This window comes from Bubalus kerabau, chromosome 1 (assembly GCF_029407905.1).
Source record: "Bubalus kerabau isolate K-KA32 ecotype Philippines breed swamp buffalo chromosome 1, PCC_UOA_SB_1v2, whole genome shotgun sequence".
NCBI lineage: Eukaryota > Metazoa > Chordata > Mammalia > Artiodactyla > Bovidae > Bubalus > Bubalus kerabau.
This window is the reverse complement of record NC_073624.1, coordinates 124,670,851-124,697,800: the sequence shown is the minus strand read 5'-3', so window position 1 is coordinate 124,697,800 and position 26,950 is coordinate 124,670,851. Positions and strand designations below refer to the sequence as shown.

General features: G+C 47.0%; 1 protein-coding gene across 2 annotated transcripts; it reads right to left on the bottom strand.

The window, feature by feature from the left end:
• Positions 1-539: 539 nt before the first annotated feature.
• Positions 540-26,929, bottom strand: URB2 (URB2 ribosome biogenesis homolog). Of its 2 annotated transcripts, none has more exons than XM_055587833.1 (10): positions 26,520-26,929; positions 24,660-24,793; positions 22,447-22,623; positions 17,308-20,629; positions 14,513-14,673; positions 12,347-12,457; positions 11,635-11,877; positions 7,966-8,053; positions 5,182-5,321; positions 540-1,277 (listed from the first exon to the last, which is right to left on the bottom strand). In XM_055587833.1, exons 2-10 carry the CDS (start codon positions 24,783-24,785, stop codon positions 1,080-1,082), a joined length of 4,566 nt encoding a protein of 1,521 aa, XP_055443808.1. In that variant the 5' UTR covers positions 24,786-24,793; positions 26,520-26,929; the 3' UTR covers positions 540-1,079. The 2 variants fall into 2 exon arrangements, with proteins under 2 accessions (XP_055443808.1, XP_055443818.1); XM_055587843.1 differs by having other exon boundaries at positions 26,587-26,929.
• Positions 26,930-26,950: the final 21 nt, after the last annotated feature.

Below are 26,950 nucleotides of genomic sequence, written 5' to 3'. Positions count from 1 at the left end.
CACAGTAGGGGCCACTATCCCCACCTAGAGCAGCCACTCGACTGACGCCAACCACATCTCAACACTCCAATTTGCCCAGCTCCATCCAAGGGTGCAGGAGGAGGGCACCTCCTTGGAAGGAGGGCAGAAAAGCTGTGTTTCAAGAACATGCCCCATGTTTCTTGAAGAATGTAAAAGGCAAAGAGATTTAAATTGGACTTCATTATATAACCATGTACCTGAAGTGAAAAAAACAAGTTCTACATAATTCCTAGGGACTTCGCAGGTAGCACAGTGGTTAAGAATCTGCCTACCAATGAAAGAGACACAGGAGATGTGGGTTCGATCTCTGGGCTGGGAAGAGCCCCTGGAGTAGGAAATGACAACCCACTTCAGTATTCTTGCCTGGAAAAATCCATGGACAGAGGAGCCTGGCAGGTTACAGTCCACAGGGTTGCAAAGAGTCTGACATAACTGAGCAACTGAGCATACAGTTCCTAGTGGGAAGAGGGGACTTTAAACCACTGGACTAAGACAAAGAACCACATTCAGAACAGCCACAAGGGAGATCTGGCAAATTTTATTCAACTCACCAGGATCTATTTTCAGGATGGTATTGTAATGTTTTCGGAGAAGTCAATGGCACCCCACTCCAGTACTCTTGCCTGGAAAATCCCATGGGCTGAGGAGCCTGGTAGGCTATAGTCCATGGGGTCGCTAAGAGTCGGACACGACTGAGAGACTTGACTTTCACTTTTCATTTTCATGCATTGGAGAAGGAAATGGCAACCCACTCCAGTGTTCTTGCCTGGAGAATCCCAGGGACGGGGGAGCCTGGTTGGCTGACGTCTATGGGGTCACGCAGAGTCGGACACGACTGAAGCGACTTAGCAGCAGCAGCAGCATTGTAATGTTTACTGCATTAAAAAAATACGTTAGAAAATATTTGGTGTGAAAAAAATCAGTGTAAAAGGCAATACATATTATATAAACCCCAAAGGATTTTGCACATATTTCAATGCTGTGAATTCAAGCGTCTGAAGCCCGACATCCTCCAGCTCGCCCGGGCCCAGGGCCATGGTGGCATGTCCTGGAGCAGCTTAGACAGCGTATCTTTTCTCTCCCTCGCGCTTGGCCTTGTGGTGCTTCACATAGTCGCTGTGCAGCTCCTTGAAGACGTCTCTCACCCCCAGTTGCAGTGAGGCCCGCAGGAACTGGATGTCGGACTCAATGCACAGGTCCAAGATGAGGTAGATACCCTCTTGCAGGAGGACTTTCACCGCTGGATACAAAGTGACCTGGGATGAGGGAATACACTTGTCTGTGAGAGCAAACAGGCAGATGCCAGGCCCTAGAATACCTGATGAGGGAGTCCAACTTTGGCCGCCAATTTGAAAAAAGATGCTCCTTTTAAAATATCATTTTGCACGTTAACTTAATTGAATATTCATATCTCAAAAGTTTATATTTGGAGGAAATAGAGGTCAATTCAAGCCAACAAAAACCTGTAGTAAAACATCATGAAATCACAGAGGTAGCTTTGCTATTCAGTAAATGATGCTTCTGTGCTTACCAGGGGTATTTAAAAACTGGAAGTTTTAGATTTAAAAATCATATAGTAAAAGTCACCTTATGGGTCCCATTCTTCCATGTGGCCAATCTTACTGGAAGCTATCCTACCTGTGGGATGAGGGCAGCAAAGTGACCACTTTCCCCCAGAGCAGGGCAGGTGGGCAGCATTCTTCAAGCAGATCCCTGATAGATCTTGTCACAGGGCCCAGCGTCAGATGTGATTTCTGATTTCTAATTACCATTTAATAGATTTTTAGTTCTTTCAACAATAACACAAGGGGCCCTAAATCCCTAAATGCCCAGAATAATTTAATCAGTCCCTATATTCAAAGAGGCAATCCTTCCAAAGAATCTGAGTTAACCAAAATCTGGGCTGCAGCAGGAGAAGTGGGCAGTCCAGCCCCAGTGTGACCACATCTGCTACTGGCACAAACTTTCAGATCAGAGATTCAGACTGGTATCTGGACAAAAAGGCCAAGACAGCAGGCACTGCTCACCCTGCAAGGGCCTCACAGGCTTCAGCTGGACCTGGGCTGCACAGAGTCTGCACACCACAGCAGCAGCAACCAGCAGCAGCAGGAAGGTTCGAGCCGACAAGCCTGGGGGGCGGCCGGTTCTTCATTAGTGTCCTGATGACCTAGCAGCTCATGCCTCTCTGCAAACATGCAGCTTCTAGCGAGGATACAGTTTATTAACTAGAAGAAGCGTGATTCACCAAGGTAACCTCTGGGAAGGCATAGTCCTAAAGAGGCGATTTGTTTCTGCCGCTAATGATGCTATTCTTCACAGTTATGGTTATTTTCATATGATAGCTCAAAAAGCATTTGACAGATGATCACCTTAATTAAATTTTACTATTTTATAGATGATAAGAACATTCAAGGACAGCAGGAGTGACTGGTCTGTGATTCCATACTAAGGTATTAGGGAAGGAAAGAAAAAAATGAAACAGACAAACTAAAAACAGAAGTCTTTAACCTTACTAGGTGGGGTGAGGACCTGCTCACTCATTCACTGAATCATCACTCACGAAACAAATAATCCCCCTTCCAAAGGCAAGAAGAGGCACAGTAATTTCCCCAGTGGCAGAACAGATATCTGAACTAAGTGCTGGAGTTCAGGTGTCACAATCCTTTTACCTGGCGTCTCCTGGTGAAGGCAAAGCCCAGAGCACGGGGTGGGGTGGGGTGGGGGAACAGGAAGGCAGTAGGATCAGAACAACACAAGCCCTGCACACCTTTACCTTAGACAACTTATTTAGAAAACAAGGGGGGGAGCCAGTTTCTACAACATTGGCCAATGAATGAAAACACTTCTAGGTAACTTTTAAAAGGCCCCTAGGCCAGGTGAGTAGGAGAAGGCAATGGCAACCCACTCCAGTACTCTCACCTGGAAAATCCCATGGACGGAGGAGCCTGGTAGGCTGCAGTCCATGGGATCGCTAGGAGTCGGACACGACTGAGTGACTTCACTTTCACTTTTACTTTCATGCATTGGAAAAGGAAATGGCAACCCACTCCAGTGTTCTTGCCTGGAGAATCCCAGGGACGGGGGAGCCTGGTGGGCTGCCATCGATGGGGTTGCACAGAAGTTGGACACAACTGAAGCGACTTAGCAGCAGCAGCAGGCCAAGTGAGTAGCGCAAACTATTTACCCAAAGCTATCAATAAAGAGGGAAAACTGTAAATCTGATCTATGGGTAAAAGAGAAGATAAAAGTGACCATAATTTCCCTGACACATACCCAGGGTAACACAACACTGCATGGAAGAAACAAGGTCTTCAGTAGTGGCTGCCTCTCCCTGACCGAGGCTGTCTCACTGTCATCAGCCCCAAGCACTGACACGCCTTCACCCATGGCACCTGCCTCCAAAACGCGAGGGGAAGGCAAGCCACCCCTGCCATCCAGCTTGCAATTAAAACAACATGTCTTCCTGGTCGCCAAAGATCTACGGTTCTCTCAGTAGAAGCTGCTAATGCACACAAAATACTTTCTTCATTACCAATTTTAAAAACAAATAAAAGGTAAAACATAGACTGTCCTGCCAATGGATTCTGGGACACAACTTCCTGAGATAATTCCCAAAGCCTTTGGTCTTCAAGATTAAAAATTGAAAAATAACTGATAAGCATAAATTAGACATGTATAATGAGGCTGGGATGCGAAAGACGTTTCATACAGTAAATCTCAGGATGATAATCAGTGACTTCACACTTCAAATTAGACTCCCCTCTTGTCCTTAGGTAAGAGATACTATGGTGTCTCATTCAGTTCTTCAGCTCGTGTTCCAACAAAAGCTCACATAGTAAAGACTGCTTGGGAAATATCAAGAGTCTATAAAAATGCTAAACAATTGCAAGGAAACCAAACTCCAAGCCCACATCTCATTCAAAGGATGACTTGAAGGGGCTCTTGCATGCAGCTCTGGCTCCCATACACCTGCCTCCCACTCACATGATGGGCATCTCCACTGACTGAGGGAGCAGAGTCAGGGCTGTGGAAACACCCTGAAACAGGGTCAGGATGGAAGCCAAGACCACGCCAGGCTTTCTGAGGAATCCCATTTAGATGACCCTCCTTGGAGGAAACACTGACTCCTCTAATGTAACACTTTACCAGCGACTCACCACCATTCTTAAAAGATTCACAACAGGATATTCTATTGAGAGCAAGATATACTACACAAGTAGAGAGATATACACCTGAACATACTGTACTTTAAGCCTCTGACTTTCCATTTAAACAAATAAGACATGAAGGCTTATAATGAACTTACTACACAGGTCACAGGGGGTCTTGTGGAATTACAAAAATAGCACATTGACACACCAAAGTGAGATCACTGTTGAAGAATGAATGAATTATCCCGAAGCCTAAAGTCAGATGAACTGGGACTGCTGCTGCTGCTGCTGCTGCTGCTGCTGCTAAGTCGCTTCAGTCGTGTCCGACTCTGTGCGACCCCCTAGACGGCAGCCCACCAGGCTCCCCCATCCTTGGGATTCTCCAGGCAAGAACACTGGAGTGGCTTGCCATTTCCTTCTCCAATGCATGAAAGTGAAAGTGAAAGTGAAGTCGCTGAGTCCTGTCCGACTCTTAGCGACCCCATGGACTGCAGCCTTCCAGGCTCCTCCGTCCATGGGATTTTCCAGGCAAGAGTACTGGAGTGGGGTGCCATTGCCTTCTCCGAACTGGGACTACAGCCTTTAATCCAACTGAACAAGTCTACCGGGATCTTTCCCAGATCACCTACTTGAGTGAGAGTAGCTGAGTCACATGCACAACGAACCCTTGAGCCCCCTGCTGCTGAGGGACCCTAGGACCTCTTTCTGTCTCCTGCTCTAGGACTTGGGTAATATTTCATCTCCCTCATGACCCAAGAGACCAAGCAAAATAGGCCTAGGGTTTGTGCTGGAGCAAGAAAAGGCCTAACGGTGGCCGCAGGAGCCCACAGGCCGCGCCGCCAGCCTCTGCATCTTTGTATGGCTCTCTCAGCGACCCTGCAGGGCTGCTGCACTCTCAGAGCAGCTGCCGCCAGGGAGGACCACCAGGCCCCATGGGTCACACTGCCAGAAGGCCTGTGATCGAGGGCTGCGAACAGAAGCACCTGGGGAGGCAGGCGGCTCGGCCTACCTTCTGTGCCTCCACCACATACTGGGCCACCATGAAGGGGGAAAACACCCGGAACTCCTCGGCCCGCGCTGCCATGTGGCTGTACATCCTTTCCACGAGGCGGGCACACTCCAGCACCACCGGCAGGTCCTCTGCACTTCCTGTGGAAGCAAAGTGTTTCCAAACTGATTAATTCAGAAACCATGCATTTTAACTCTTCTAATTTTACACTTTCAACATAGCCCCAATTATTCAAACCTTTTGTTTTTGTTTTTGTTTTCCCTAGACTCTTTAATTGGCTCAATTTGAAGACAGAATTAGGGGGAGACAATGCATCCAAATATTTATCTATATTACAAAGAGAAGAACACTTACAATACTCAAGAGTCCGTAATTGCTTTTTTAAGAGATGAACTAGAATAACCAAGATTTTAGGATGAATCTAGGATTGCTATTGTATTTAAAAAGGACATGAATATCTAAAAGAAAAATTTAAATGTGGAAAAAAAAGAAAAACCATCTTAAAAAAACAGGCTTTTGATATCAAATGGTTCTAAAGATAAGATGGGTCTTTGCCTCATTAAGTTTCAGAAGTCGTCTAGGATTTTTCTTTCGTAGTCAGATATATATATATATATGATTCAACTAACATTACTAGATCTACCCAGTTTCCCAGATTTATTTCAGACTCCTAGCTCTTCCCCTAGAGTTCCAGGGTCACCCAGGCCTTAACAAACTCCTCCTCAGAATTCTAACAGTCTGAAATGTACCACAACCCAGGGCACACATGCCCCCCCAAGTCTGTCACAGCAGGGTGGGCCAGGTACCCTGGCAGAGCAGAGCAACTTCCCTGGTTTTCCCTCAGCGTAGTAATACACTGTTTTTATTAAATTCTAGAAAATGCAAATAAGCCTATAATGACAAAAAGCACATTGGCTGCTGCCAGGGGCTGGGGCTGGAGCCCAAGAGGGCTCTTGGCTGCTGCCAGGGGCTGGGGCTGGACCCCAAGAGGGCTCTTCTGGGGATGAAACAAATGCTGTTTTAACATTTGTGGTGCTTTCCTGCATGAATTTATCCATCAAAACTCACTGAAGTATATACTTCAAATGGATGCAGTTTCTCACACATATATTATGCAACAATGAGCTTAATTTTTGGAATGCACAATGCCCTTTTTTAAACATTGAATATACATACAAATATCTTACACATAAGCAATTTTTCTAGGTGAATGCTATTTTACGAAAGTACATAAACTGTTAACATCACTCCACTGAACATTTCAATAAGTAATACTTATGAGTGAGCCTCTTTAGCTTCTAATCTATACCACATCTTCTCTCTTGAAACTCTGAAGACGCATGTGGTTCACACAGGAATTCCTGGCACCTGTTATTTCAGTCCAAATTTAACATGTGGTCATTAAAGAGTATTTATTTTTTTAAGTCGCTTCAGTCGTGTCCGACTCTGTGCGACCCCACAGACGGAAGCCCACCAGGCTCCCCTGTCCTTGGGATTCTCCAGGCAAGAACACTAGAGTGGGTTGCCACTGCCTTCTCCAATGCATGAAAGTGAAAAGTGAAAGGGAAGTGGCTCAGTCCTGTCCGACTCTTAGCGACCCCATGGACTATAGCCTACCAGGCTCCTCCATCCGTGGGATTTTCCAGGCAGGAGTACTGGAGTAGGGTGCCATTGCCTTCTCCATTAAAGAGTATAACCACCCACAAAAAAAAATAACCAGCTAAGATGCTCTGCAATTAAGCCATGAACACATCAGAGAGCCCAGGCTGGCCTGACGGGAGGTGACTGGGCCACACCAGCAACGACGAGGCAGAACCCAGAGCCCAAGATCAAACTTGCGGGCATGCTGATAACCACATGCTGCACACACCCAATCCACCCTGACTGCCAGGCCAGGACCAGGTCTTCTGCCACAGTGGATGGCACAGCTAGAACCAGGCTCTTGCTCTTGAGTTCAGAACTGATCTCAGCGGCCTAAGCAAAGAACTGGGGTCACGCCCACGACAATGGGGATTACCACCATATACTTGGGTGACTACCACCCATATATTTCTAGTCCAGAACTATTGCCTTGGGGTTTCCCCCCTGATGCCTTCCAAGCTGAGCTCTCAGGCCCTCCTTTGTAGTCCCGAGCACCCAGCACACCCACCCTTGTGCCAGGCACATCACACGGTATGTTCATGCTATACAAATTTGAAACAGCACAGTATAGAGAGCCTCACTTTATATGCAAATTTCTAAATAATGAGAATCTCCTACAAATTAGAAGTTTAGCAAGAATCAGTCAACTTCAAGGCTGGAAAACCAGCTGTACACATAATTTATGCGACTGCCATATGGCAGTTTGCTTCACTGTTAAACAAACACGAACTTGCAGAAATACAGTGGGAATGGTAAGCTGCAGAGACTCCACCCTTTTCAAACATGAGTGATGAGCTGTCTCGGCCATTGCCTGCTCCCCTTTAATCTCCCCACTGACCTACGAGCTCCAGAAATAGTTCTTGAATCCACACACTTCTTTTCCTGCAGAAAAGAACTATTTCAATTAGGGGATGTCAAATGCATTCACTGCTGTGGATATAGTAAAAACTGTGACTTTTTTTTTTAATGTAACATTTAAAAAAACTGTTCTGAGTATTCCTTTAATGATCTGAATATGTATCTTATTTAACTTCACTGGGTTGTTTAAGTTGGGTGGTTTTTTACCTTTGGTAACATGTGGCCAGAGACACCTGTAAAATAAACACATTTGAAATTGTGCATAATACCATTTCTCTGAATTACCTTTATCTTTCTGCCGTCCTTCCCGTATAATTGAACACAACAATCTATGAAAACAGTTCAGGAAAGAAGGGATGGTTTTCAGCATTACCTGCAATAAGAGACAAAAGAATATAAAAATATGTAGGCAACTGTTTATTTCAAGTTCTACTTTAAAGGAAGTTGTATTTATTTCCTTCTTAACGTTACCCATCAGGATACTCAAAACAGTTGCAGCAACTCCTTCTAAGAGCCAGGACTTTCTAGGAAAACACTCACTCTACTTAACTGGTTTACATCCTGTTTTCATGGTTGGAGTAGGGCTCCCACACTACATAACTTTAGGAATCTAATGAAGCCATCCTGATTTAGAATTTGCTGAATCTGTCTTCTACTCTAAGTTGTTTCTGGTGCATTCTGGATATGGGTAGAAACAAGTAACAAAAAGTACAGTAGCCAATGTATTCAAGTATAATGGGCACTAGAGAAAAAGGTTACATAAAGCAAACCCATTTAAAATGAGAAACAAAATTTCTTATTTTTTAGCAATGAAAAGGTCTGGCTGGGACTTTATCTTGAAAAATGATATCTAAGTTATAAACAGGATTCTTTTACACTCAACCGTCCTGAGATCTCAAGATTGCCAGGAGAAATATCAATAACCTCAGATATGCAGATGACACCACCCTTATGGCAGAAAGTGAAGATTCAGGAACTAAAAAGCCTCTTGATGAAAGTGAAAGAGGAGAGTGAAAAAGTTGGCTTAAAGCTCAACATACAGAAAATGAAGATCATGGCATCCAGTCCCATTACTTCATGGCAAATAGATGGAGAAACAATGGATACAGTGACAGACTTTATTTTGGGGGGCTCCCAAATCACTGCAGATGGTGATTGCAGCCATGAAATTAAAAGACACTTGCTCCTTGGAAGAAAAGCTATGACCAACCTAGACAGCATATTAAAAAGCAGAGACATTACTTTGCCAACAAAGGTCCGTCTAGTCAAAGTTATGGTTTTTCCAGTAGTCACGTATGAGAGTTGGATTATAAAGACAGCTGAGTGCCGAAGAACTGATACTTTTGAACTGTGGTGTTTAGAAGACTCTTGAGAGTTCCTTGGACTGCAAGATCAAACCAGTCCATCCTAAAGGAAATCAGTCCTGAATATTCATTGGAAGGACTGATCTGAAGCTGAAACTCCAATTTTTTGGCCACCTGATGCGAAGAACTGACTCATTGGAAAAGACTCTGATGCTGGGAAAGATTGAAGGCAGGAGGAGATGGGGACAACAGAGGATGAGATGGTTGGATGGCATCACTGACTCAATGGACATGAGTTTGAACAAGCTTTGGGAGTTGGTGATGGACAGGGAAGCCTGGCATGCTGCAGTCCATGGGGTCACAAAGAGTCGGACATGACTGAGAGAACCGAACTGAATTGAACTGATCCTGAGATCATAATCAAAGCAAGGCACTGTCAAATAAAGCAGCCAGAAGCCACATGTGGCTACTGAAATTTAAATTAAGTTAAAATTCAGTTCCTAGTCATACAATTTCTAGCCCAAATTTCACATGGTCAAAACATGGCCAACATTTCCCGTGGGAGATGCAGGTACAAACACCCCCAGCCCAGGAGAAGTTCTATTCAGCAGCACTGCTCTAAGGCTCAGGGTGAACAAAGAGTGAATCAAGTGCTAGGACTCTTTTCTTTGGTACAGTTTATTCAAGCAAGGTCTGGAGAGCATAATATACCATTCTTTATGTCAAAACATCAGCTTCCGCAGAAAGAGGTCATCTTGCCAAGTCTTTCAGTGCGTCACCATGTTTCCTGAGGCCCTTCCTTCATCCTGGCATCACAGTGATGAAAGCACACAAATCCAAGGTCAGACCATCTGAGCTCACACCCTGCTTAACGTGCAGTCTTAGACAGCACTGAGTCTTTCTGCGCCTATTTCCTCATTTGCAAACTGAGGATAACAACAGGTTGTCATGAGGGTTAGATAAGGTAAAACATATCAAAAGCTCAGAATGGCACCAGCTGCTGTACCGCTGGGTACCCTGGCTGGGCTCACTTGGTGCTGTTCCCTTCAGATTCACCCGAGCAGATTCTAGCCTGGGGTTTTTATCAACCTTTTTGTATCACCTACTGCATACATACATGACTCAACGCATGGGCCCTGCTCCCTGCAACGTGCCCACAGGCTGTCACACGTCACGTCCTTCTTTATTGCAATGCCATGTTGTTATCCTTGCCAGCTCTCTCCTACTATTAAAAGGTCTAATTCTTCTCAATGGTTATTCATCATTGGTTTTGCAGGAGATGCACACAGCTTTCCAATGTTACTTTCAAAAACTGCATGAAATCCCACAGCTTTTGCAAGATATGCAGTTCCAGTTTATAATTGATTGGTATTGACCTTTTCCCTGGTGGCTCACATGGTAAAGTGTCTGCCTACAATGTGGGAGACCCAGGTTCAATCCCTGGGTTGGGAAGATCTCCTGGAGAAGGAAATGGCAACCCACTCCAGTATTCTCGCCTGGAAAATCCCATGGACGGAGGAACCTGGTAGGCTACATTCCATGGGGCTGCAAAGAGTCGGACACGACTGAGCAACTTCACTTTCACTTTACTGCATGTATATTCTACAGTCACACAGTAATCTAAGAATCAGCAGGGATCTAACAAACAAAGATGCTGACAAGATGGGCAGGGCCAAAGGCGACTGTTAAGTGGGGAGGACACTGGATGCAGTGCTTAGTTTATCAGAAAATAAATTTTCCAAAAACTACACTATTGGCAGGTCCAAATTTAGAGCATTAAAACATTTAAAAATATTTGAATGTACCTATGTATATGTGTATCTGTCCTAGTTAGAAGTTCCCATGTATCATGTTGAGCAGTGGCACGGCAAAATGAACATTGGTCAAAGAAATCCAGTCTTCTAGCTAAAATTCAGACTCAACGGGGTGACAGTGATCAAATCATTCAGCAGCTCTGAGCATCAGTTTCTCTGCCAATGAAATGGGATTGTCACTGACTACACAGTTGCTGTAGTGGTGAAACAAGACACATAGCATGTGTTCAGTAAATGTTAGCTGAACTTAAATCTTTTCTATGAAGCATTTGTTCCTAGTCTCATTTTATTTAAAAAGTGGCATACTATAAAACCAGAACTCAGGATGCCTCACTCACTATATCCAACTGAATTATAAACCCTAGATGAGATCTAAGCCAATGAGTGACATTTAAATATATGATCCCTGTGTCTCAGCAGTAACGAATCTGCCTGCAATGCAGGAGATGCAGGTTCAATCCCTGGGTTGGGAAGATCCCCCGGAGAAGGAAATGGCAATCTACTCCAGTATTCTTGTCTGGGAAATCCCATGGAGAGAGAAGCCTGGTGGGCCACAGTCCGAGGGGTCACAAACACATCTTAGTGACTGAACAACAACTGCAAAAACAGAATAATTTCTAATGGGCTTCCAGAAACACCTACTACACAGATATGTTTCAAGTGTCAGATTCAACACAGCCTGATGTGAAGGTCACACACTCCTGTGCATGAGAAACCACTTGGGCCCTAGAAACCACTGGAAGCAAAAAGTCTGCCTTGCAAATCCTTACGCTCCTCCTGCTGCTGTTCTTCTGAAGGTTGCATTTCCCTGTCCACACGCACCCTGCCCTCCTCACCTTCGGGTGACACTGCAGGATTGAAAAGAGCACGTTGTGTGCCCTCGAGAAGATACGCCCATACTCAAGGGGCTTCAGGTGGTCCAAGGGCACGGTCAGCAGGACGCTGAAGGCCAGGCTGACATGGTGTGGGTTGCTGATGGTCCCTTCCCCCTGCCGCAGCAGCGCAGCCAGGACGTCCAAGACAGGCCCCACCAGAGCCAGGGCTGAGGGCTGCTCCTGACAAGCCTCTCGGGTCTGCAGCTACAGGGCAAGGAACAAGGGACAGAAAATGAAGGCAAATCTCCAGGGAAATAGCCCCAAACCCGAAGTGACAGAGGTAAGAAAGTCCAGACTCCAGCACTGACCAGGTCCCACCCTGATCTCCATCCACACCCCACCCTCTTCCTCCTGATGCTCCCCCTACCCATACCTAAGTACAAATGGGCTTTGCCCACTAATGCAGGTTCCCAGTGAAACAACAAAGCAACAAAACAGAAGATCAGAGAGAAGGCTTAGACCCTATGCCCTGAGAATGTGCTAATCCAGGGCTATGCTCATGTAGCACAAGTTAGACTCAGAGCTGATAATGACATAAGCACAAGCTGTAAGCACAGTGCTTACAGCTGACTTCAGGACACAGCCCCAGAAACACACTCTGCATAAGAAAACCAGAGCATGACAAGCGACTGAAAGGCAGGGACAGGGGTGTACACAACCCAGAGGTACTCACCATCAGAGCCGTGACCATCTGCGGGCACATGCGCCAGAATAAACTGGCCTTCTCTTCGCTGCATGGACAGTTCAGGAGTAACTTAACCAATGTGGCAGCCGACAACACAGCCTAGGGGACAAGGGAAAACACTAGCAGTGGAAGGAGCTGGCTCCGGAAGGAGGCCCATCTCGGGAAGCAGGCCAGTCACGGTGCTGTGACAAAGCAGAGCCCGCTGGAGTCCCATGCTGGGGTGGGAAGGAGACTTGGCTCTGGTCAAGTCCTGAGGTGACGCCCTTTATACCACCTGAGGGAATACATGAACTAGGTGGGCAGAACTGTGGCAAAGGAAGAGCCTTCTCTGTAGCACGTCACTAAACCAAACACAGAAACATGCCAGGACAGTGAAATAGAAGAGGTTGCAGACATGTTAATCAGAGGCCCAGTTCATCAAGGTGGTGTCAAAAGAGGAGGCCACCGTACCTTACCCATGAGATCCAGCTGTGCTTAGGGATAAAAAGCAGGGCCAGAAGAAAACACGGACAAAGTGTAACAATTAGACCAAGTGCCATGATGACAGGTGATGATTTTAAACCACGAGAAGGGACGGAAAGTGACTATGACCCATGTGGGCGTCTCACACCGTGAACTTGAGCCTTATGGTGGCCCCTTCCTCCCCTCCTAATGATGTAGTCTCCCCCACCACGAAATCCTAGCTTCTGCGCTTTGCCCTTGCTCCCTCTGACCAGACACCTCCACTCTCTCTGCTAAGATCCACTCCCTTCTCCACCTCCCTGGAGGTTGTGTCTCCCCATCAAGGGTCTGCTCACAGCCCCAGCCCCTGCCATCCATCTCCCCACTCACATCCATTCCACCTTCCCCTGTCTCCACAGCAACACCCCCAGTTCCATTCAAATCTTCTTTATCTCTGAACTCAGCTCAGTCTCACCTCTTCCACGACATTCCTCTGACTAGCTGATGGGTATCTTTCTTTCTTTTTAATAAATAAATACTGCATGCAAGATCTGCTTCTTGACCAGGGATCAAATCCGAGCTCCCCACAGTGGAAGCATGGGGTCTTAACCACTGAACTGCCAGGGCAGTCCCTGACAGGTGTAAATGGAAATTCATGGGTTGTATTAGCTGGTTGGCTGAAGGAAAGCCCAGAGACCTTCTCAAAGCTAGGCCTTCGGAGCTGCAGACACACAGTGAAAACTCCCAGAGAGGCAAGCACATGCTGTTGGGGGAGGGGAGCAGGGCTCACATGGAGAAGAAGCAAGCTCCCTCTGTCGCCCCCAATCTGTCCCCAACCAGCTCTCCTCCCACTCACGTCAAAACCCACCTCTGGGTGCCAATTCTAACCAGGAGTCAAGAAAGCCCTCATGAACCAGAGAGCCTGGGACCCAGTGAGCCCCTAGGTTTCCTCCTCCTGTGCAAGCGACAGCCTCCAGCCAGGCTGGTGCTCAGGTCAGGGGGCCAAACTCGAGCACTTTGGCTCTGCACAGAGGCTCCCTGGACACATTGACCTATGTGAAGTCAGGGCTTCGTTAGCAATGACCGAGTAGGCTGGGGGCAGAGGGCCCAAGGGCAGCTTGCTACCCTGAGAGATTCTCAAATGGGAGCTGGGCTATGTAACCAAACCAAGTAACATTTTCAAAAGTATGATGTGAGTGATATCAAACAATGGAGAGTAGAACTTAACTTTTTATGTGTTAATATTATGAGTGTGTGTATGCTATGCATGCTAAGTCTCTTTAGTTGTGTCTGACTCTATGCGACCCTATGAACTGTAGCTTGCCAGGCTTCTCTGTCCATGGGATTCTCCAGGCAAGAATATTGGAGTGGGTTGCCATTTCCTTCTCCAGGGGATTTTCCTGACCCAGGGACCGAACCCACATCTCTTACATCATCTCCTGCACTGGCAAGCAGGTTCTTTACCACTAGCACCACCTGGGAAGTCCAATAGTATTCCATATGATAAGAACACAGTTGTAATTTGAAAGAGTTCCCCTTTGGAAAATACAGCCTCTGTGCATTGAGGACCTGGGCTCCCCTGAGGCCACAGCCCCGTCCCCAACTCCCACGGTGCCTACAGTCACTATCGGATTGATATTGCACATATGTGTCATTTCAGCACTGACACAGGCATTTCTAACTTTTCCCATTGAAGCTAAAGGAGCAACCCACCTGCAGATCTGCTCTCCACAGGTTACTGACGTCCAGTCCCTGGAGGATACACTGCAGCCACATGCGGAAGTCCTCTGTCGTCCCAGACTCTAACATTTGGGTGAACAAGGTTCCCAAGTGAGGCTCAATCTCCTCAACTACCTGAACCGGAATCACGGGATCTGTGAGGGAAACAAGACTGCTAAGATATGGCAGACAAGGGGCAGGTTAAATAAACCATTTCAATAAGATGAAATGGCGTGCAGTCAGTAAAGGCCAGCATTTCAGAGACTTGGGGAGAGTCATGGTCCAAGTGAAAAAGCAGGGCATACTCACAGCCTGACACCACCCTCTCATACCCGGCCCTTGTGCCCTGCCCACAGCACCTGTGCACCAATGTAGAGAGTCCAAGAGGATGATGATGGTGATGTTTAGCAGGGCTTATCTCTGGACCATGGGAGACAGGTGACTGACAATTGCTTCATACTCTTTTCTACTTTTCTTATATTCTTTTAGGAACTCAGTAGGGGCTCAGGGGTGGGGTGGTACTTTTACATAGATGGGGATGTTGAAGGGATGGAAAAAAGCCCAGGCTCATGGAGCCCGCCTGCTGCAGTCACCCCAGTACCCCTACTTAATGCAGGACAGTCTTACGAAGTACACCCAGGGTCCGCAGGTTCATCAGACAGCCCACAGTCAGCGGGCTCAAGGCCCTTTACAATCCAACCCCAGCATAACTGTTCCAGCCAGCAGATGAGCCCACCCTGAGCAAGTCCCTCCTGTGCCCCAATCTGTGTTTCCTACAGGCAGCACTGGGGCGAGTGGACAGGCCCAAGGCTCATCCAGGTCCAAGTGTCCCACAGCTGCAGGATTCTGGAGGCACGACCTCCCTGAGCCTCAACTCTCTCATCTGTGAAATGGGTGGGACAGCACCAACTCCTAGAGTTGGTCAAACACTGGACGGCTGAACGTCAGCACCGTGACCTCACTGCCCTCCCCTCACCCATCTCCCGCAGGAGGCCTTGCCTGCCAGAGTCCACTGTGCTGGTTGCTTCAAAGCCTTTCCTCACCCTGTGACTCTTGGTAATTTGTGTGAATGTCTGTTTACTAAATTAGGTCAAAGCTAACACCTCATTCATCTCCAGAGGAGGACGCAGTTCCACACATATAGGAAGCATTTTTAAAAGTGATAGTTTTTCATAACTGAATCGAGGTAGTCAATTCTCCTGTCAGACAGCATTTCTTATAAATTCTCATTTTTCTGAGCTGAGACCTACCTGACTCACCCCCAAGGACCAAGGTGGTCACCTTAACCCTGCCTCTCCCAGCCCAAAGCCCCAGACCACCCTCCTTGGCCTTTCCTCCAGACCTCTCACCACCCTGGTCCATTCCAGAGGTGAATCTAGCAGCTCAGGTGCGTGAGGCTTGCCCCCATGGCAACACTGGCAATACTCAGGCCAGTGATCTGGGGGTGCAGTGGGGTATGAGGCCTCATCCCTACCTCACCCCTGGGGTACAAGGTACCGCAAGTCCAGGGACACATAATTAGGACTCAGAGGCTGCTTCCAATCACAGGGGTCTCAGAGATAAAGGAGGACACTCCATTCTATTTAACAAAGGGGCAGGGGGCCAGAGCTTTAGACCACCAGCGGCCATTTCTTAGGACACTGGTTTTAAATGCTCTAACAGAACGTGTTAAAAGAGTTAACAGAAGACTGGATTTTACCCATTAACAAGGTGACACCATTCCCTGAGAGAGGCTGACAGAGTGAAACAGAACACAGAACACGTGACCAAGGCCCCCCAGTCAGTCCATACCCAGAGCAGACCATGAAGGGAGGCAGCGGCCCTCTGCCCTGGCCGTGGCCCAGGAGGCCTCTCTTCCTACAATGCCCAACAACATCTGTGGGTGTGAGCATACCACAGCCCCCGCTCGCAGCCTCCCTCCAGGGCACAGAGAGGTTGGTGTGCACTGAGGGCTGGGCTAGGCTGGCGGCCCTGCCCCTCCTCAGACGATCCTAACCAGCCCCCACCTCAGGAACAAGCAAATGAGAAGCAAGCAGGCCCACGGCAACTGGGACAGTGCTGCCCTGATAAGATCACGTTAGGGATGGACTCTGGTCTGCTGACCTCTGACCTGGGAACAGCAGGGAGTGAATTCTGCATGAAGACACTGGCTGGGTTTTTGGTCCTGATTAGCTGGCCTGCAAGGCTGACATCCAGCTAAAACACTGCAATGACATCCTGGGCTGAGCCGCTGTCCAATCAGGACTCAGGGCCCCACAATGGCCAGGACCACAGAGACCTGGGGGACGACATCCGCCCTCACGGAATTTCATGAGGTTCCCTATAAATTAAGTCACCTGCAATTTTAAAAGGTTGGCAGGTTTAATCTTTCTTAAGTCCACTGGTGGTGCTGAAGATCTGATACTGGAGAGCCTACAAATAGGGATGAAGCTGTCTATGTTGACTTCTGGTCCAGGACAGAAAGACTCAATCAGAGAAGAGTGATTCAAAACTATAAACTAGAACGACCTCCAAAATAAGTGAAGAACTAAAACATGAAACAATACATCTAGAAGCCTGCTATTTGTGTAAAAAGCAGGGAAACAATTGTGAGTAACTGCTCACATGCACAAAGGGAGACGCTAGAAATGAACACCACGGAGGGCTTCTACCAGCTCCTGGTGTAGTACCCTCCGAAATGCACACCTGTTTCAAAAAAGGGGGTGGGCAGAAAGTCACCTGGCTGCCACTCAGCCACCTTTCACCAAAAGCTCTATAGTACACAAGTAGCTCAAGAGAAAATGTCTCACCTGCAAGGACTTTTCTCACAGAATGAAACACGGAGGTACACACAGAATCCTTCTGAGGATGTAGTTCTGGGACCAAAAAGAACAGAGTTAAAAATTGCACGGCTGCCTGGAAAGATGGGGGATCTCCCACTAGGGCTGGCAATTCCAACAGGATCTGAGCATAGATGGTCTGGTAGAGGGTGGTGTAGGCGGACAGCGCTTTGTCTGTCCCTTTCGAAACATCTGTCCAATTGTGCCTGGAGCGCAGGGCCACATTGGCCTCCAAGAGTGAGCCCACGGACGAGATGACAGCGGGCGGGAGGCGGCCCTGGGCCCCAGGGGCCATGCAGTGCTGGAGCAGGGCCCCCGCCTGCAGCACCACCTCCTTCAACAGCTTCGGCAGCACTTCCGGGGCCTCGTCCTGCTGCTTCTGCTCCTTGACTAAAGGCCCCAACACTTGGCACACCTTAGTTAAGGACACCAGCATGAGCTGCTGTCCCAGAGGAATCTGATTTTCTGACCGTTTGCCTGAAGTCACTTCATTGTGTAGTTGGTGCCCTGAGAGGAAGGCAAGGATTTTCCCAAAATTGAGCCCCAGACTGGGCTTTCTCTGGATAAGCATCTGCAGGAGCTGTTCTAAGAACGTTCCCACCACCTGGAGGAATTCCAGCCAAGAGGGGTCATTCACACTCACAAGAAACCTCCTACTGGCTCTGAACAAGGAGGTTAGCGTGACCTCAAAGATATCGCTAACATACATGACCCTGAGCACAGCCTGGGCACTCTTGCCTCTCTGCAGGCAACCGAGAAGCTGGTAGCACGTCCTCAAAAACCTGAGGGTCAGGGAGGAGGAGCAAGAGCTGCCCGGCGGGGTGACGGCCACAGACAGTAACAGAAGAAAACAATGCACATGATAGGGTGCCAGGAGGCTGTCCAGCTGTAGAGCAGAAAGAACTCCCAAAAGCTGCAGGATGCTCTCCAACTGCTCCCCCTCCAGCTGAATGGGGGAGTCACCCCTGACCAACGAGAGTATGTTTTGGGCAATTTCTTCTCTTGGCTCTACACCTTCAGATCCAACTTTGGCAAATCTGTTTTCCCAGTGAGCCATGACCATGTAATCCTCTTCAAAGAGCCAGGGCAGCTGCTGGCGGAGAAGAGCTGTCTCCCTCTGCGCAGCGGCACACAGGATGTTGCCGCAGCGTGCGGTCAAGCCCAGGAAGAATGCGGAGTGGAGGGACTGCATTTCGGGGAAGAGAGGGCTGTGGAGGACGGCCTGGGAGATCTTTCCGAGTGTGATATCTGGTTCCTCCTCCGCTAAGCCTTCCTGGGCTTTGCTCACTGGTAAAGTTCTCAGCAAGATGCTGGCCAGGTACTCTAGGTCATCTGGACCAAGATATGATATTAAAATCATGAGATTGGACATGACCAAGTGCCAGTGGGCAATGGGGTAGGTGAGCGCACTCACTGTCCCGACCTGGCCATCCCAGGAAGCCAACGTCCCCCGGGTCACACTCACTCTCCCAGAGCCCAGGATGTAGGTGGCATCACGCCTCAGAGCACAGAGGGCTTCTTCAGACTGGAAACTGGCTTGCAGTAAGGTGTTCTTCATTCTCTGCAGGTGGAGCTGCTCCAAGCAGTACCGACCGAGGGAGTCGGACTGAACCGTGAACTCCTCTATCTCCTCCCAATGCTTGGCCTCCACGCCCGGGAGCAGCGGAAGGGGGCCTGAGGGCTCTGGGGTGGTGCCCGCCAAGGTCCCGGGCTCAGAGCGGTATGGGCTACAGCTCAAGCGCAGCACGGTGTCCACCTGGGCCCAGGTGTGGGCAAGCAGAAGCGCAGAGTCACCGACCTTCTGCTGCCAGAGCTCAGGCGTTGAGGGCCAGGGCTTGCGAAGGAGGTCCAGCAGGGGCTTCACAAGGCCCTGCAGCATCCTGTCCATGGCCTGCCGCGTGCGCCTGACAACGGGCAGGGGTGAGCCAGCATCCAGGCTCCGCATGTTGACCATGACACAGCACAGCAGCGAGCTCAGTGACAGGGACTTCAGGGCCATGTCCTCGTCACCCCTCAAGCCAGACAAGACCAGAGACTGGAACCGCTCCTGCACGAGGGCCCACGTGTCCAGGACCTGGCTCAAGGGCAGCTCCGGGAGGCACTCTTGGAGCACCGCAGCAGGGCCAGCAGTCAGCACTGGCAGCCTCAGTGCCTCGGCTGCGGGGCGACAGAGCACCCCCAGCACCTCCTCGAACAGCCGGGGTACCTGCCGGAGTTTGGCATATGTCTGAAAGAGCGTGTGGATCAGTGCCTCCTGGGCTTTCTGGGTCCGCAACTCTGTGACTTCTGCATCGATCCATGCTGAAGCCAACAGGTCATCCAGGTCTGGCTCCAGGATCAAATGATTCAGGGAGAGCAAAACCTTGAGGCAGCGGAACCAGGCCGGCACGAGGGCCTGTGGATGTTTTAGCAGCAACTCAGCCAGACGACGGTAAAAGTGGAACTGAGCCTCACCATGCCGGATTCGGTCAGCAGCGATGTTGTAGATAGTGTTACTGGCCACTGAGTTTAGAAACTGTTCCACAACCAGGAGTTCTGTGGTCCAATCGGACACGGACAGGGCTTGCCTCTGCTCCTCCAGGTGTGAAATTCTTAAGCAGCCAAAAAGTTGAGGGAGCACCTTGAAGCAAAGCAGCTGGTTCCCCTCCTTGAGGTAAGACTCAACAAAGAGTTTGTATAGCAAGGCCACGGAGTTGGCCACCACTGAAGCCTGAAGGGACGGGTCACAGTAGCCAGCATCCACCAGCCTGGCAATCATAGTGCCCAGGGGAGCTAGAAGATTCTTCATGGCCCCTATCTTTGAGTCGCCTTGCTGCTGATCCAAGAGCTCCTCTTTGTATGAAGGGAGCAGCTCGGGTTGAAAAGCTCCACCTTGAAGCACAGCCTCAATCTGATTCCTAATATCCCGGCCTAGCGCTGGCCGCAGCTGGCCCTGGCCAGCCTGAGTCCATGTGCCCCCCAAGAGAAAGTGTCTCAAGACCAGGCACGGCTGGAGCAGATGCCCAGTCACCTCCCCAAAGGCACGTCTCGGGTTGACCTGCTGCTGCTGAAGTGAGAGGTAGTGGCTGAGGCTCAGGTGAATGACTTCAAACAACTGGGGTATTATGGCTCCTGGCTGCCGACAGGCCAACCAGCAGAGCTGGCTCAGCAGGTCAACTATCAGCTCCTGCCTGGCCGTGTAGATGACAGCAAGTGCAGGTGTCGAGAGGATACTCTGGCAGCAGCTCAGCACAACACAGATGTTCCTCTGGGATCCCAAAAGAGAGAACTCGGCTATCCTCTCATTGATGATCTGAGTATTGAGAAAGAAAGGAAACTCGTCACTGACCCTAAACCCGCAGACACTCAAAAAACACAACACAATGAACAAACTCACTCCTTGCCCTGATCTTAATGAGAAAAGAAATGCCCAGATTAGCACATCTAAATGAACTTGACTTTTCCTTAGCACATCAAAGGAAGGCAGAGGACCTGTCTTAATTCCTACACACATCCATCTCCTACCAATATAAATTAAGAAAAGGGCTCCATGCCTTTATATATCTGCTGTCCCTTTCTAAATAGCAGAGTTTTATAAGGCTTAAAGTCCAAAGATTTCATGTTTTCTTAGAACCTAAACCTATAATTCAACTTAGATGCTACAGGTAGATGGGACAGTAGCCTTTGTTTATGATCCTGTGGTCCAAAACACATTTCTATAATCAGTAATACTGTTTGTATCTGAAAAAGCCAAAGCAAAAGACATTCTTAAAAGAAGAAAACAAACATTGCCAGTTACTACTTATGGTAATAGCAAACCCAGTCTACAGCTTTCAAAATTCTGAAATTCACAAAAAACAGAAATCACGAGGGCCAGGCAGATTCCAAAATTCACTTATGGGCTATGCAACTTGCTTCCAGCCTTACAACATCTGAAAATCAAATTTATCCCAGGTGCTAAGTTATGAGTAGCCCAATGACACACGTGTGTTTATCTCCATCCATATAACTGCTGGCTCCGGAAAAGCTGAACCAAAAATATTTTGTACTTAAATGCCAGCACTCTACTATGGTAATCTCCAAATATTTCCGATTATACAACTTTTTCCACTTTTATACCTGATAAGGTTATAAATTACACACATGCACCATAGTACGAGTATTTTATGCAATTATAAAACATACATAAAAATTAAGGTGATCTTTTAAAAACCATATAAAGATGAAATAGTTTCTTCTCACATCCCCTAAGGACCATTCAGAATAATCCAGTTTGGTGACCACTGACCTATTATTTTAAAAAGTGACATAATTCAGAGCATAATTTCAAGAACCACTAAAGCCTATGAACCATCAGGCATCAACCATTTAATTCCTCTGTTCCCAGCCTCTACTGCTTTTCTCCTGCCCACTGAGTCAAAAACCTTTAAGGAAATTCTCATCTAGATTTTGACCTTTGATCTCCCTCTAGTCCAACAAAAAGGTGGGGGAAAAAAGTTATAAAGTAACATCATTTGCTGGATACCTTTTGTAATTAAAAAGGTAATTAACCAGCTTATGAAAAATTTCTAATCTTTTATTCAATATTAAATAATATAAAGTGCTTAGTTCAGTCAGCAATGAAAGCCACGGCAGATGAGGCCTGCCCATGGCTCACCTCCTGCTGTGCAGCCCCGTTCCTAACTCCCAGGGGTTAGGGACACCTGGTATAGAGAATTTGATATGCATTCAATAAATATCAATCATTATTATAACTCTAAACATACTATTTTTTCCTCTCCCCTGCTGTTGTGCTGTGTGTGTGCTCAGTCGTTTCGGACTCTTTGCAACCCCAAAGACTGTACCCCACCAGGCTCCTCCTTCTCCAGCAAGAATACTGGAGCGTGTTGCCATTTCCTACTCCAGGAGATCTTCTAGACACAAGGATCGAACCTGCGTCTCATGCATCTCCTGCATTGGCAGGTGGATTCTTATCACTAGCACCACCTGGGAAGCCATCTCCCCTCCTACCTTGATATTTTCTGCATCTTGATATAATTAACCATAAGACAATTAAGCCTCTGGTATTAACAGGAAATCAACACAGATACATGTAACACATACAGGATAACACAGGAAACTGTTAATTACCTTGATGAGGGAAATCTGAAGGTTAACTGTCTTTCCATTCTTGAGGAGGTTCTGCAGTTTTCTGCTATGTAGAATGTTATCTACATAGATCCAAAGCCTTTCAACAATGTCTTCCTTCAGTTCAAGTTTTTTCTTATAAAATGCAACCAACGACTGCCTTGCCCAATCAAGCAATACCTAAATTTGGAAAAAAATATACTTAAAAATAAATGAATTTCTTTATCAAGAAAAACACTGGACATTTATAGGGACATCCCATGAATAACCAAATACAACTGCCAGGGGGGAAAACTTTCTTTAAAACTTATCTTTGGTAATATTATGTTTTGGTACCTTAAAATATGTTTATTAAACAATCAATTAAAAAAAAAACCAAAACTAACTTTGGGGATTGCCCTTGCGGTCCAGTGGCTAAGACTCCATGCTCCCAATGCAGGGGGCATGGGTTCGATCCCTGGTCAGGGAATAGGATCCCACATGCCACAACTAAAAGATCCTGAATAGTGCAACAAAGATCTTGTGTGCCCCAACTAAGACCCAGCACAGCCAAATAAATAAATAAAATAAAAAAGAAAAAAACTAATTTTGCCTTCACCTGGGGCCAATAAAAAGTTTCGAGTGAAACAGTTTCTTCTAACTAATTACTTCTAAATTTTAAAAGGTAAAAGCACAACAACAATTGCTCAGGATGGCCACAAAAAGAATGACACACAAAAGCAAAGATGCAGAGTCAGGAGACCAGAGTTTATGTCCTGGCTTCCTGAGTTACCTGCAGCTTCATTTCTAAACCTACTTATTGCATTTAGAAGACAGAGTCTTCCATGAATGACTGACTCACAAATGCTGTATTAGGAGGAGGGCTGAACATGGATAGTTTTCATTATTGTGACATGATTCCTTATTCATAAACACAAGGAAAGGTGGTGAGGCCTCAGCTCAAGACACCAGAAATGCCCATAACAGCATGAATAGTGCAAATGCTAAAAGAAAAAAACTCTCCAGAGAAAGATAGGGGAAACCTTGATCTAATTGCCTGCCACAGCTGTTGGGTGACCCTCAGGCAGCCAAAACGACTCTTATGTACAGCAGATTTAGACACTACTAGTTCTGCTGGTGCTGTACTAAGTGGATCTCATCCTTTCAACAGCGGTAATCCATCTTTGACACATTTTGAACTGCTTTATTGTTGTTGTTTAGTCACTAAGTTGTGTCTGATGTCTTTTGCAACCCCATGTACTATAGCCCACCAGGCTCCTCTGTCCATGGGATTTCCCAGGCAAGAATACTGGAGTGGGTTGCCATTTCCTTCTTCAGGGGATCTTCCCAACCCAGGGATCGAACCTGTGTCTCCTGCATTGGCAGGTGAATTCTTTACTGCCGAGGCACCAAATGACTGTATGTTAATCCAATTTATTGAGTTCATCATCCTGGTGTCTCCACTATATTAACAGTTTTTCTTAGTCAGATAAGTTTGAGAAATGTTAACAAAGAACGATGTCTTTCTTGCTTCCTAAAATGTTTCTAATCTATCACTTTATAATCTATTTCCCCTTGGGTTATTACAAATGCTAAAGCTTCTCTACTTTCCAACCTTTGATTTATCAAGTTCCAAAGATGTTTAAAAAGCACCAAAAAGAATTGCTTATGGAGCATCACTTAGGATTTACAAATAAATGAAACTGCCAACAGACTCAGAACCTAATTCCTGTAACCCAAGTCCAAATTTGTTCACTGATGCACATACTTAGGGCTTCCCAAGTGGCACCAGTGGTAAAGAACCTGCCTGCCAATCCAGGTGATATAGAGACTCGGGTTCAATCCCTGGGTTGGGAAGATCCCCTGGAGAAGGGCATGGCAACCCACTCCAGTATTCTTGCCTGGAGAATCCCATGGACAGAGGAGCCTGGCAGGCTATGATCCATAGGGTCACAAACAGTTGAACAGGGTTGAAGTAACTTAGCACACACCCACATAATTTGGAATATAAGAGATATTTCCAAACATAAAAGACATGCTGAGGTTTTGTAACAGAAAAAGTTTGTTAGTGAAATATCTATTAACTTTTTCTCACTGAAACTACTTAACTTTCTAACCATACTTCCTTCTCCAACCTTTTCTCTAATCTTTTAAAATTTTAACTAAACATCAATATGCAATTTAATAAGTGATCATTAGTTTAGGTCGTAAAAATGTAACTTGTGCATTAAACTTACTTGTTCTTTATTTGGAAGAAGACACTGGTGGGAAATCCAAGCAAAGTGAGCTAGTTTTAGTTTATCTTCCCAGGACGTTGTCTTGCTTTTAAGTTTCACAGAAATGCCAGAATAAACAGCTGCCATTTCGGCACCTACAATTTAAAGCAATGGAAAATAATACATTATATAAAGGTCAAACTTAATAGGCACCAAAAATGAACATTATGTACCTTATTGTCTACATAACTTATACTCCTTTTAAAAAAATTGTTCAATGAATTAAAACACCATTGGGCAGAAGTCAATATATAAGATGCTTGAGTCCATGAGTTTTCTAGAAGAAAACTTTCATGCTTTTCACATGAAAGCAGACAGAAGATGGATTACACACACGTGTACAAGTATTCCTGCTGTGATCCAATATGACATCCTCAGAAGTCAGTGTGCAGGAATTCACTGAAACAAAACCCAAACTGTTCATATTACTTGCAAACACTCAAATTACTTTATTTTCACACATGGCTTTAGATTGAAAGGGTTGTTACAGCAAAAATGTCCTAATACATACATACTGTAGAGTATGTATTAGGATCCACTCCTAATACATAGGAGTTTTAAACTTTAAACAGTTTAAAAAGATAAGCAGTATTTGGAAATGGTAATATTTCTCCAAGTTCAAAAGAAATAAAGTATAAACCCAGTCCCAATAGAAAGACTTATTTCAGCTGCAACAATAACTTCATTAATTTACAAAAATACACGGCTTCTAAAGACTCTACAGCATACACTTACACAATTAATGCTGGAAAAATACAATACAAAAAAATTATGACTAAAGCAGCAATACAAACATACCAACCACTTATAATCCTATAAAACTGAGGTAAATGTAGCTTTGAGTTTCCTAAAAGTCATACTAAAAACAGAAAACATATCAGATTAAATCATTTTTATTATATACAAGTAAACAAGTCAGTTACTCAAAGGAGAAAGTTTTTCATGATACTTAATACTGAAATAAAGAGATCCCAGGTGGCTCAGTGGGTAAAGAATATGCCTGCAATGTAGGAGACATAGAGATGCAAGTCCATCCCGGGGTCCAGAAGATCCCCTGGAGAAGGGCATGGCAACACACTTCAGTATTCTTGCCTGGAGAACCCCGTGGACAGAGGAACCTGGTGGGCCACAGTCCACAGGGTCACAAAGAGTCAGACACGACTCAAGGACTGACCACAGCACTGCCAGTAGCAACAAAATAGGACCAATGAAATATGGAGAAAAAAATCGCAGCCTCACGATTCTATTTTAAATACTCTCAAACGAAGAGAGTTTGATCTACTGAGAGCTGGCTCACTGGATTTTTTTAATCTAAGGGGTCCGAAATTCTCCACTCCTACCTTCAGAACTAATTCTCTATAGGCACCTTTACAAGGGAATAAGGAATGAAAGTACCCTTCCTCTGTTAGAGAGACCAGAACAGTCAAAAGATGTCAGTCTGCCCGTGTGTCAAAACATCCAATATACATCCAACAGTTACTCACTTAACTGTTAAATTCAATGTTAGACAGCCATCACGACCGTCACGACAGCTACCAAGTACTTAAAAAGCGTCTGAAGAACTGGCTACAAAGACGCCCCAGACAGCTCTTCTAGACCTGCCAACCTTGGGCTCCCGGTGACCGCAACGATCTCTGCGAACGCGCGTGCAAAGTCGGGTTGAGGACCACAAACCCACGAGGACAGCAAAGCCGCGTCCGTCTTTGCGCGTTCACACGCTGGAACCCCGAGGAACTCAAGGAAGCTAACAGCCAGGAGCCAGGCGAGAGTCCGCCGAAGGAGCGACCAGCGGGGAGGACCGTGCCTTGGTGGGGAGCTCACCTGGAGGGACGTGGTCACCCGGTAGGAGCTGCGATTGGGGCGGAAGGTCGGCCGGGAGGGGACTCACCTATAGGCCACCCCAGGTGAGGAACTCACGCAGGCCGCGCCGTGAGGGGCAGCGGACTGGTCAGAAGGCAGTCCCCGAGTCGGGAACTCTCCCGGCGGTCAGTCCCGGATGGGAACCTCGCGGGGACTGACAGCGACAACGGGACCGACCCCGGAGCGACAACGGGACCCACGCCGGAGCTACCACGTGAGGGCCTCGCTTCTACCGCCCAAAGCTGGCCGCGCGGGGCTGGGCTACGCGGTGCTGGGAGGGGCGGAAGGAGAGCGGGGGCGGGGCGGCGCGCGCGCCAGGCATAGCCAGCCGAGCGCCGAGGCGCCGCGCCCATTGGCGGAGACAGCTGCGCGTCGAGGCCCGAACGGCCCGG

Excerpts from the sequence above, each read along its gene's own strand:
- URB2 (XM_055587833.1), bottom strand. The coding sequence starts at position 24,785 with ATGGCAGCTGTTTATTCTGGCATTTCTGTGAAACTTAAAAGCAAGACA. Across the intron at positions 14,674-17,307 it reads TGTGAGAAAAGTCCTTGCAG|ATCCCGTGATTCCGGTTCAG; the intron begins GTGAGACATTTT and ends TTTCCCTCACAG. Across the intron at positions 5,322-7,965 it reads AGGACGGCAGAAAGATAAAG|GAAGTGCAGAGGACCTGCCG; the intron begins GTAATTCAGAGA and ends TTGCTTCCACAG.